The sequence below is a fragment of the Sceloporus occidentalis genome, unplaced genomic scaffold (genome assembly GCF_023333645.1).
Source record: "Sceloporus occidentalis isolate IW3139 unplaced genomic scaffold, rSceOcc1.0.p SCAF_15, whole genome shotgun sequence".
Lineage (NCBI taxonomy): Eukaryota > Metazoa > Chordata > Lepidosauria > Squamata > Phrynosomatidae > Sceloporus > Sceloporus occidentalis.
In genome coordinates this window covers 12,584,232-12,596,301 of record NW_028316995.1, presented here as the reverse complement: position 1 = coordinate 12,596,301, position 12,070 = coordinate 12,584,232, and the positions used below count along the sequence as shown (strand labels likewise).

At 40.4% G+C, this 12,070-nt stretch overlaps 1 protein-coding gene across 3 annotated transcripts; it reads left to right on the top strand.

The window, feature by feature from the left end:
- The first annotated feature begins 5,851 nt into the window (after nt 1-5,851).
- Nucleotides 5,852-9,995, top strand: OTX1 (orthodenticle homeobox 1). 3 transcript variants are annotated; one of them, XM_089481560.1, is made up of 4 exons: nt 5,852-5,948; nt 7,702-7,853; nt 9,237-9,426; nt 9,490-9,995. In XM_089481560.1, exons 1-4 carry the CDS (start codon nt 5,852-5,854, stop codon nt 9,993-9,995), a joined length of 945 nt encoding a protein of 314 aa, XP_089337686.1. The 3 variants fall into 3 exon arrangements, with proteins under 3 accessions (XP_089337686.1, XP_089337685.1, XP_089337684.1); XM_089481559.1 differs by having other exon boundaries at nt 5,852-5,966; nt 7,696-7,853; XM_089481558.1 differs by having other exon boundaries at nt 9,237-9,995.
- Nucleotides 9,996-12,070: the final 2,075 nt, after the last annotated feature.

The window sequence follows — 12,070 nt, the reverse complement described above, 5'->3', positions numbered from 1 at the left end:
ATTGGCATACTAGGACAAACCCATATATTGGATAAAGAGGAGCAGGTTTGCAAGTTTACTATCTAGAGGGTATAAAATATATATATATATATATATATATATATAATTTTATATATAATTTTTTATATATATATCTATGTATATATATGATTTATGAATATATATGATTTATGTAAATATAAAATGTCACATATTGTTTTAATCACTATGTGTGTTTTTGTGTTACTTTGAGCATGTGCCACCTTCCTAAACCATTCAGAGGTATTATCCAGAGCCAGCCAGTGCTAATTGAATATTTATAAGAACATTGGCGTTTACCCACCGCACACGCACATTTCATAGGTATTTTGAACTCAATATATTTATCACGACATAAATCCATGTAAGTAAAAGATAGTCATCACAGACGTCTTTTGAATAAAACAAACGGCTTGTATGGCCCTCCTTAAATTCTAGATTGTAAACTCATTTGAGGAGGGTCTCCCTCACCTTTTGTTTCTGTAAGTATAAACTATGTGACTTATGTCCTGTTTACCTATTGATGGTGCTATATAAATCATTAAATAATAATATTCCCTGCTTATGATGTATTGAATTAGTATTTATTAGCTTACTAGTTAAATACAAGGTCTTCAAATATCACATGACCCTATTAAAGAAATAGAAAAAAGTCCCAAAACTCTTAACTTCTACTGAAATTTAGGTTTGATATTTTTGCTGAATTTCTTCTTTTCTTGCCTTAACCATTTGTGTGCTGAAGAGGCAGCGGCCCCACCAATCCGATCAGCTTCTTAGATTGAATAAATACATGTTTCAATCTAAAGAGAATGTTCAGTAAAAGACATGAGACCCAAATAAATTTGAACCAATCTGGATCCGATCCCGTTAGTGTTCTCGGTGCAGGTTGATAAGATTTTGTTTGTTGCGGCAGAAATAGCGCTTCTTCTGCGCTCTGATCGCTAAAAGTGAAAAATACGGAGCGGCAGCTGAGCGCTCTCTGGCCTTTTTAATACTTTCAAATTTATATTACTGACCTGCACCCGGAATCCAGAACTCCTGCAACAGCCAGGCAATGGATACATAGTGACATATATATATATATAATATATACATATACACATATATAATATATATATATGTATGTATATGTGTATATTTATATATAAAATAGGTAATAGGCAAACAAGGGCAACGAATATATTCTGCAGAGTTTCACATACAATATAAAGTTTATGTTCAGTATCAGTGAATATGTCTGTTGATGAAATAAATAGAAGCGGCCGGGCTGATGCTGGGGAAGGGCAGCTGTTGCGCATCCGTGCCGGGAAGGTGTAGATGGCCGGCAGGTTCAGTCGAAGTAAAAGTTCCAATCCGTATTGATGGCGGGTGCGGCATCTCTCCCCCTGAGCTCGGATCCAGACCCTCAATCTCCAGGCAGAGATCCGGAGCCATTCTTTGTTTCAGGCAAACAGTAAATGAGGAGGGAGTCGGGGGTCTGCCCCGGCAATTAGGAAACTTCATGAACTGTCATCCCCATCCAAGGCCGAGATGCATGAAGGAGCCTCTGGGGAGATCAGATCGGTGGCCGTCCCGGGAAATTACAAGTTGAGCTGATCGGAATCACGAAGCCTCCCAGCTTTTCGGTGGGATCCGGATCTCCGGTGTGAGTTCTGCCCTAGTCGGTCTATCGCAGGTGTGAAGGTAGATTTACCCCCAGACAGAAGCCGGGGCTGCAGTCTCTCCGGTGTCCCAGCCAGCTAAGCAGACACCACAAATCCTGTTACAGTTTCACTGCTTTAGTCCGGCTAAAGTTTGGTTTTGTTGTTTTTCTCTTCCTTCCTTTCCTGCTCCCCCCTCTCTCTCTCTTTCAAAACTTCCCTTAATCCGAGGTTTATGGGCAGAGGCATTAAGAGAATTCGCCTGCAATTTGGGATTAGACAAAATACTCTTATTACAGAAAGTCTTTCTGCCACTTGATACCTTCATACAATGCAGATCAGCCACAGACCAGCCCTCACCCCTGGAAAATACTATAATATACAATATATATATATATAATATATACACCTATAGAAAATAAATCTAAATATATATATATATATATATATATATATATATATATATATATATATGTAAAGCAATTCTTTACACAGTGTGTGCATGAGAAATTAAATGCCAGACATTCGTTTATATGTCAAACAGTAAGGACGAAATGTAAATCGAATCCGAATAAGAGAAGTCATGAATGAGGGGTCATTAATATTTTTGTGTGAATGATCTGCAGTGTCTTTGTAAGAAAATTCCTAGAGGTGACTTCTGCGGACCACAGACGGATCTGCAATGCCCCCTCCCTTTATAAATTACCCATCATTTCAGGAGATGCCCCCCTGTTAGTCCACAAAAAAATGTAATTTTGTTGGTGTTGCGGTCACTCGCTTTGAACATTAGCAGCCTCCAGATCCAACTTCAATTAAAAGAGAGGGCGATCAACAAAAGCGCTGAGAAAATCCGCATTAACCCCATCCCTGCCGTTTGTCGACACCCCCTACCCATAGCTGGGTTTTTTTGTTTTATTATTTTTAACAATTTCTGGTCTTTTTTTTTTCTTGGGACACATTAGTGCCAACCCAGAACACAAAAAGTATATTTTATAAAAAATATTACTCCTTACATAAAGCCACTCAAAAAGTCACCTTTAGACGAACTGGGTGTAAATGTATTATTAATAATAATAATAATAAGAAGAAGAAGAACATTATTATCGGGCTGCTGCTTAAAATATTAATCAGGTTCTTTAGCCAATATTTTGATACGGTAAAAAGGTATTGATGATGTAATATTGTAGGAATCGAATTATAGGGTAGCCGGGGAATTGCTGGCGGGGTGCTGGTATCTGGTTGCCCCTTTGGGGTTTTCGTTAGGCCGCTTGTGATCCGGATCTTAGCAATTTGCAGATGTAGTTTGTTTGATAAGAAGTTACATGGAATCCTCTAACCTCCCAAACCTTCAGATTAGTAGTGATGCAGTTTACAGATGTGATGAGCGCTGCAGATAACCCAATTTAATTACACACACACACCCACGCCCGGTGAAATTGCTGAAAACTGATCAAACTTTTGTTTTAATGCCTTTTAAATATTATTTCATTTACACTTTGTCGTGTTAATTACGACTGTAATTGAATGCAATAATGCAATAATGTACAGAATTGTTTTTGCATTTTAGAACTTAAAACGAATATAATAATAATGTTTTTCTTACCTGTATTTTATGGAGTAGACAAAAATATCAACTTAGAGTAATATCAATTTAGAGTTAGAAATATATATATATATTCAATTTTAAATTGTGGTTCACAATTACAGAATGACATTATCTAAATAACCTGGAATAAACTGAATATTTTATTTCTTTCGATCCTCACGCTTCACGGGGCACTTGGCGAGTCTGATTGTTTTTATTTTGAAATATGTTGATGTTTTTTGCCGTCTGGTTTAGTAAATATTCCCCCTGCCCGTATAGGTGGTTCGCCATGTTTGTTTTATTAATACCCCGGATCTGCCATGGGTTAGCCACATATTCGGGATTCACTTCCCCCTCTTGCTTACCGTCTCACGGCAGCGGGAGCCCTGCTTGTTCAGTGCTGGGCTGAGGAGGCGGGGGGGGCGTGAAGAGGTAAGCATTCAACTGGCTATGTGATTGGCTAAAGTGCACGTCACTCCCAGGCTCCGCTGCACGCGATTGGCCAAAACGCGCAGTTACGCAGCCTCCCCTCGCTCACTTACAAGGGGTAGGGCTAGAGGAGTGTGATCAATCTTCATCAGTCTACATTTCCAATCACCTAAAGCACCCGGCGCAGGACAGCTACTCCTCCGACAAGGTAAATCACTTGATTTATACCCCTTCCCTGAACTGCCCCAGTGCCAGATTTATCACTAGGAAGCCTCACCCCCTCATACTGCCCCTTGGCACCGGAACCAAGTTTAGCATTTGGGGTTAAAGTAGGAAGGAGGTGGGCTCAGGGGTTAATTCTTCTGGGATCGGCCCCTTTAAAATGATTAACAGACTAAACCTCATAGATCATATACATTTCAGCATAGGTGAGTGTTAAGAAGCTGGTACTTGGCTCTTAAAGGCACACTGCATTGGTGGTATTTATTGTTGCCCTCCTGGAAGGGAGGCCTAGACTTCCAACTGAAGATCTGTGCTGAGGAAGCGTATTGAAGTGAGTGTGAGTGTCCCAGATCGGTGTATTTTGGGCTCTGTGGCCCTCTGGTGATTGGTACAGGATGAAGTCATTCTTCACCTTAACTGCTCCTTCAGACAACTTTTGTTTTTGTTTTTTGTGGGGTTTATTTTTTTCGTAGCCTCTTCCCTCCTCCTACCTGCTCAGGATTATACAACAGAGCAGCTTCAGCTGCCAAAAACCTCTCTCCAAATATCTGAGTGTTTCTCACTCTGAGTGCGCCTCCCTGGCTGGCATACATTGTATCCACTGGTTTTGGCCGAAATGTTTCCAATACACACACTTCTGAATACTTAATATCACCCAGAAAAGAGCATAAAGAAAGCATGCTCCCCACCCCTATATATATATATATATATATATATATATATATGTGTGTGTATATATGTAGCTAGACGTGGATTGCATACGTGTGTCTAGTCCTGGGTGGAAGCTGCAGCTGGCGGGGTGGGTTTCTGGATGTTTTTGAGGGTCCTGTGGATCTGATTTCATATTTTCCAGTGTTTTTCTGGTGTGGTTTATCCTGGGCATACTGTTTAATAACCAACTTTGAAATAATGAATTGCAAGCTCTGCGGTCCCTTGTGCGATGCCCACCTTTGGTGGAAGAGCGCTTTATGTAAAAGCGGTATTTGTGCTGGACCTTCATTAATTAGCGCTAACTCAAGGGCTCATTTACTTCGGGGAAAAAACTTCCATTTGCTTATCAATGGCAGCCATTTGCAAAAAGTTTACTTCGACAATAAATCTCATCTAATTGTGCATATGTAAAGTTGGTGGCTGTTACTGCGATCAGCGGGGGGGAGAATCCACGCAATGATTCGATTTGGTTAATTTGCTTTTTTCAGGATAATTAATACGAAGCAGAATTAAATTCGTTAATATAGCGCATTTCAATGTTTTTCTTTTCGGCCTGTCATTTCTTACCCATCGCTAAGTCCTGAAAGTTCATTTTCTGCACCTTTCGTTTCAAACTTTTTTTTAAAGAAAACTATAAAATGTTTTAATACATTGAGGAAAATTTAGAAGCTGTGACAATTCGGGTGTTATTTTTTTATTTAATTTTGTTTATTTTGAAACTTCGGGTGAAAGATTTAGCGCAGGTAATTCTTATACGGAAACCTTTCTGAATAATCATGTTTTCTGCCTTTTCGTAATTTTCACAACTACGCCGTATCCTGCTATTTTAGGACGGGGTACAGGCGGAATTATAATTCCAGAAGCAAATCTTCTAAATTCCAAAACCTTTTTTTTCCCTTGCAGATCTTATATGTTTATTCGAGTCTCTGGAAATTACACATGGTTTTTAAATCGGGTGTCAGATGAGAACGTTTAATTTCTGTAAGTAAAAGGTCCTTTCTGGAGTTGTTCTAGATTTCTATCTGTAGTAACTATTTTATATAGATTGAGTGTGTGTTGGATAAAATCGCATCATGCCAGCTTGTATGTTCTTAACATTGTGTTAATTTTTTTTGTAGTTCTATATGAGATCTGTCTCAGTGGGAAGCAATAATTCAAAGTAAAAGAACAAACAAGAAAATAACAAAGAAAAAATATATAAAGTTTCTTCTGTGGATAATTTGGGAATCCCTGTCCAGCTTTTAGCATGATGTCATACCTCAAACAGCCCCCATATGGCATGAATGGCTTGGGGCTTACAGGACCTGCCATGGACTTGCTTCACCCTTCAGTGGGATATCCAGGTAAGACCCTCCATGGTCCATTAAAATAAATGAAAAAACGATTTTCAGGAATCAATCGCTTCACTTTACAGAGGCCTGGACAGGATCAGCCCACATTTACCCCAATTATAGATCCTCAGGACCGGCTCCATAATTAAATGGTCTTCAAGCCGCCTTTTAAAATCTTGTAACTTTCTCTTTAAACGGTGTTATTACCTCCTGCATTTTAGTTTATAAAATATTTACTCATTGCAGAATAACTTGTGATTTAGGATTACAAATAAAGTGTGGCTTTGTTTTATAAGAAAACTATATCGGGTTCTGGTGTCTAACTGGTGTAAAACTTTTTTTTCTTATTTATATAATATATATATTTTAATATTTCTTGAAGATTTCAGTTTAGAGTAATTTAGACATATTTTTTACATTTTGGGCTTCCCTGTTTATTTATATCAGTTGCCGGGCAGACCCATAATTAAAATGCTGAATTTACATGCAGAATAATAGAGGAGCCTCTGCTTACATTTTGGAGAAGAAACTGGTCTGTCTTGGGAAAGAAACAAACAAACTTGCGTTTTAGAAGCAATGTGTGTTTTTTTTTTTTTTTTTTTTTTTTTTTTTTTGTGTATGTGTGTGTGTGTGTATATATATATATATATATATATATATATATATATATATATATATATATATATATATATATATATATAAAGATCTGTCTCGGTGGAAAGAAATAATTCAAAGGAAAGAGAAAAAACCCAGAAGAAAATAACAAAGAAAAAAAATAGTTTCTTCTGTGGATAACTTGGGAATCCGTGTCCAGTTAAATTATTTCTTTCAACCGAGAAAAATCTCATATTTAATATAATTTGTTACACACTAGCACAGGAAACCCGATATTTATAAGCAAAGTTCATAGGTCAGAGCACTTAAGGAAGTACTCTGTAGTATGAGGATAGCACACTTTCATGTAGTCATTTAGTATTGTGTTAATATAATAAATAAATTGATCCATGAAGGTTAGCTGGACATTCTGAAATACAAAATTCTCCAAAGAATAGCGCGTGTTATCTTCCTGCGTGGGTCTTGAGAGCGGTCAAGTTATAGTCGGTATAGCGCTTCTAAATTAAACCGACCGTAAACCGGATGAATCGGTTTCTCCGGTAGAAAAGTACTGATTTTTCAACAATCTGAAATTGAGCCTTTTAACACGTTTTAAATATCCAGTCTTTATATTCCCAGGTAGAAGGCATTTTATAGGCATGTAATTCAGCGCACGGGTTACTTTGCGTTAGGTTTGTTTGTGTTTAATCAAAAAAACTCAGCAATTCCATTTTTAAACCTGGTATAATATTTCGTTTTCGGGAAAAACTGAGAGTTGATGGAAAGCTAAATTATTTACATAACTAGTTAATTTCTTGTGTGTGTGTGTGTGTGTGTGTGTGTGTGTGTGTATATATATATATATATATATCTTTCCAAATCAGGAATTTTTATTATGTTAAATGTTTTTGAATAATTCCACTCGCTTAGTTCTAGCCTGGAGTGCAGGCACTCTGAAAATTAAATCATCATTAAAGATCATTCCAATCGGTCCACTGTTAATATATAAATGAATATATGTGACAAGATAATTAGTAACAGGGGAGATAATTGGCCTCCATTTTTATTTTTTTTTTGTAACTTTTTGGGTAGCCCCAGGGCAGTGTCGGGGGGGCAGCCCCAGGGCAGTGTCGCTGGGATCTCGTCTGACTTTTGCCCCCTGTGTCCGCAGCCACTCCAAGGAAGCAGCGCAGGGAGCGAACCACCTTCACCCGCTCCCAGCTGGACGTGCTGGAGGCTCTGTTCGCGAAGACCCGCTACCCGGACATCTTCATGAGGGAGGAGGTGGCCCTGAAGATCAACCTCCCGGAATCCAGGGTCCAGGTGAGAAGACACACGCCCTGCAGCCCCTGCATGCGCATATACTGCCCCTCCTCAGGGTGACCCCTAGCCTCTTTGGTCTCTGTGTACGGAGATCCGTAGTGTTGGAGATCCAGGTGGCTCTGTTGAGGGTCCCTGAGTGAAAAGATTTAGGGGGTCCCAGTTGACGAAAATGGGTAACTATTTTTATAATAGTTCGGATCGCCTGTTAGTAACAAGATACATTGTAGGGATAATGATACAATGTATACAAAATAACTTACTAAACATCGACCATTTCGACAAGGCCAGTCACACTGAGGCATGTTATAAACAGAGGGCAGGGCACTATATTCGGTTTAGGAGGAATCGGCCTCACCCCGTTATACCAGTGGCCCTAATCTGCTGCTTATATGGCAGCCCCCTGTGGTGCTTGATGAAAATGAGCAGGTGGAGCGCCCTCTGTGTTATCTGCCCCGTGTCGGGTGGGTGCAGCGGGTAAGGCCCCGGCCTTGAGCTTTGCATAGGGGCATCTGTTGGTTGGTGTGGGGGTATCTTTAGGCGAAGAGCAGGTGAGAGACATAAGCCATGCATTATTCAGCTGGGGGCTTTCATTAGTTGGCGCCATCACATCTCCCCGGCGGTCCCATAATATACCTAATAAGTGCGGCCCGTCGGAAATGTGTGAAGCGTCACTGTTTGCGCAGCTGGAATTCGGGGTCTTTCCCCCCCCCCCCTGTCTATACCGGGGACCAGGATGTCCTCCGTGCTACTGGGAGACTTTAGGACCAGGTGGGTGACCTTTGTCTGCGGGGGACGGGGGACATGCCGTGAACCTCAGAACCTCTGCAGGGCAGGGCGTGCAGTAAAGTCGGGTCACTATGGGGTGTTGCCCGTTATTGCGGCATTCTAACTGGCAGATTAGGTTTCGGTCACCTCATTCACTACGATGGCTGCTTTGTGCCTGGGATTTGCTGTTGGCTCGGCGGCGCCCTCTTCAGGCAGAATAGGTCAACAGTCAAACCTCCCGCCTAAACGAATGGGCGGAGCCTGAACCCTGTCTTCTGCATTAACTAGTTCAGTGCCAAAGTACTCTACAGGACAGGTGGAGAAGTTTGACAATAAACGCTGTAGTGTGGTGATGGTATCTTTCTTTCCATCTCCTTTTCTATCCGTTCCTCCCGGGCGGGTTTGGAATGGCGGCATTTGAAACTTTTTTTTTTTTTTTTTTTTTAACTTTAAATGGTACTTTAAATTTAAATTTTACTTACTTAAAATGGTAGAATGGTGCCCAGTAGCAACTCACACAGCCTGGCTCGCTTTAGTGAATAGAAGTAGGGGCCCCGTGATATGTAACCCCACTGTCTGCGTAGCGCTTTCTAACGTGCCCCGATGTGCTCCTCGCAGGTCTGGTTTAAGAATCGCCGAGCTAAATGCCGACAGCAACAGCAGCAGCAGAGCAGCAACAGCGGAGCTAAGAGCCGGCCGGCCAAAAAGAAATGCAGCCCGGCCAGAGAGAGCTCGGGCTCCGAGAGCAGCGGCCAGTTCACCCCGCCGGCCGTGTCCAGCTCTTCTTCCTCATCCTCCTCTTCATCCAGCTCCAATTCGTCTGGAAACCCTGGCCTGGGTGCGGGCCCACTGAACGGCGGCACCCCCACAGCATCTTCCATCTGGAGCCCAGCCTCCATCTCCCCGGGCACGGGCCCTGCTCCAGGATCTGCCCCAGACTCCCTGGGACCAGGCAGCGCCTCGTGCATGCAACGCTCCAGCTCGGCTTCTGCAGCATCTTACCCCATGTCCTACAGTCAGGCTGCCGGCTACACCCAGGGCTACCCTGCCCCCTCCTCCTCTTATTTTGGTGGGGTGGACTGCAGCTCCTACCTGGCCCCCATGCATTCACACCACCACCCTCACCAGCTTAGCCCTATGACCCCTTCTTCCATGTCAAGTCACCACCATCACCACCACCACTTGAGCCAGACCTCCGGCCATCATCACCACCACCATCACCACCAGGGCTATGCCGGTACTGGGCTGGCCTTCAACTCCTCTGACTGTCTGGACTACAAGGACCAAGCTGCAGCTTCTTCTTGGAAACTCAACTTCAACTCCACTGACTGCCTGGACTACAAAGATCAGGCCTCCTGGAGGTTCCAAGTCTTGTGAACCAAAGAGCAAACATTTTCATTAAAGTGTTGCCTACATTCCCAAGAATATAAATAAATATATATAAATGTATATGAGGAAGACAACCCCACTGGAGCTAGCTGACTATATCAAGAAAAGAACAGAAGAGCTACATTAACTATTTTTTTTTTATGGACAAGAAAACCGATATAAATAATAATAAAAAAAAAATATTAACTTGTGCCTGGAGAGAAGAAAGGACCGTACATGAACTGTGACATTACAGTCTTGTGATATTATTTATTCACTTCTCTGGACCTGGGATTTAGATTGTAATATTTGAAGTAATTGTGCTGTCAACGCTATGTATTGGAAACCTGGGAAGTCTAACTTTTGCACCCCCCCAAAAAAAATCTCCCATCATAGTGTGTATGTGTGTATATATACATATGGAGAAGCCCCTTGTAGTGTCCATCTACATACACATTGTATAGTCCTCTCCCTGTAATGTAGGATCTAGCTGTCTGTAGCTGCTGGATTATGTAAATACCAGGTCCGTTTCTAGGACTTTTTTTTTTTTTTTTTTTTTTTTTAAATTTTTAGTTGAAATTGGTTTGAATTTAAATCCCTTAACACCTAACAAATGCGCATTCCAGGGATATGACCCCCCCCATCCCAAGATAAACTGACATCTCCACTGTGATGTGGACCTGCTCTACATTTTAAAGAGGACACTTCCTTTTCTTCACCACCCTAACACTGTCTTTATTATACTAAAAAAGCAGAACCCACACTATGGATCCACTATAGAATTTAGTGCACTGGTTTATCGATTGTACTTGAAATATTTTTTTTTTCTTTGGCCCTTTATGATGCTATAGGCGAAGGTTCTAAATTGGCTTCTATTGGACATGAAGAAAAATCCACGCGTTTCCACGGGCAGATATAGCGATCTTTTCAATACATCTGTAGTATATTCTGTTTTTTTTTTTGTTTGTTTGTTTGTTTTTAGTCTTTATTTAGGTCACTGGTTAATATTTGGTTCCTGCTACTTCCATACAGCACTTTTGTCATCGTGTCACTAAAGATTCAGGTCCATTTGTCCCTGTGTAGGTGGAAATATTAAAACTGTTTTGTAAAATTTGATACAAATGTTTATCCCGAAATTGCTCCTATTGTAAGGACAATGCATATCAGCGTATCCCTCATAATAAAAATCAAACTAATGAATTTAGATTGTCTTGTGGTTACTGCTTCTTTGTACGTTAAGTGTCAGAATCTCAGCAAATACTTAATTGCACCTGACTGATGTTATTAGAAATACTGGATTCTTTAAAAAAATCAATCTTAGGAATTTAAACGATATAAACGGTTTGTGGGTTCAGGATGAGGAATACTGATTTACCCTATTATATTGGGCTCTAGATCCCAGTATACACCTGATGTCGGTGTTCCGTTACAGGAATTCGAATTTAACTCTTTGGCACACGGTAAGCGCTGTCATTAAAAAGAAAATAAATCGAACTTGTGCCGTGATCGGTGTATAATATAGCGGACGTTGATTAATAAGATCGTAAGTTTTATTAAAGTTTATATGGTGCGATTTGATCAGATTTGCGTCTAAACATTGACGTTTGGTTGCCGACTAAGGTTTGTAATGGTTTCTTATTCTCGCTCCTTTTGTTAGCAGCCCCTCGAAATATCAACTCTTATTTTATTTTTATCTACTTGGGTAAATCGGATCACTTTATTGCTAAGTAACCACAAGTGCAAGAAAATCGCACTGGCTTTTTACCCATAAAAGCAACCGAATTTCTTCGGATATTTTTTATTATAAGGTTTTTGGTTTAATGTAAGATTTCAATAGGTAAAACAATTATCACACTGTAAACTTTTTATTTATATATATATATATGCACATAATTTTATTATTGTAATATTGTGCTATCTGAGCTTTTAACCCACCAACGAACTTCGAAAAATCGCTGAATTTATATATTTGATGCGCTGTCATTCGATGCCAGTATTGGTATTTGGTGGGAGCTACTAGTGTTAAATATAATTATTTTAAACTATAAAATACACATAGACCTGAAACGAATCTCTCATTTCAG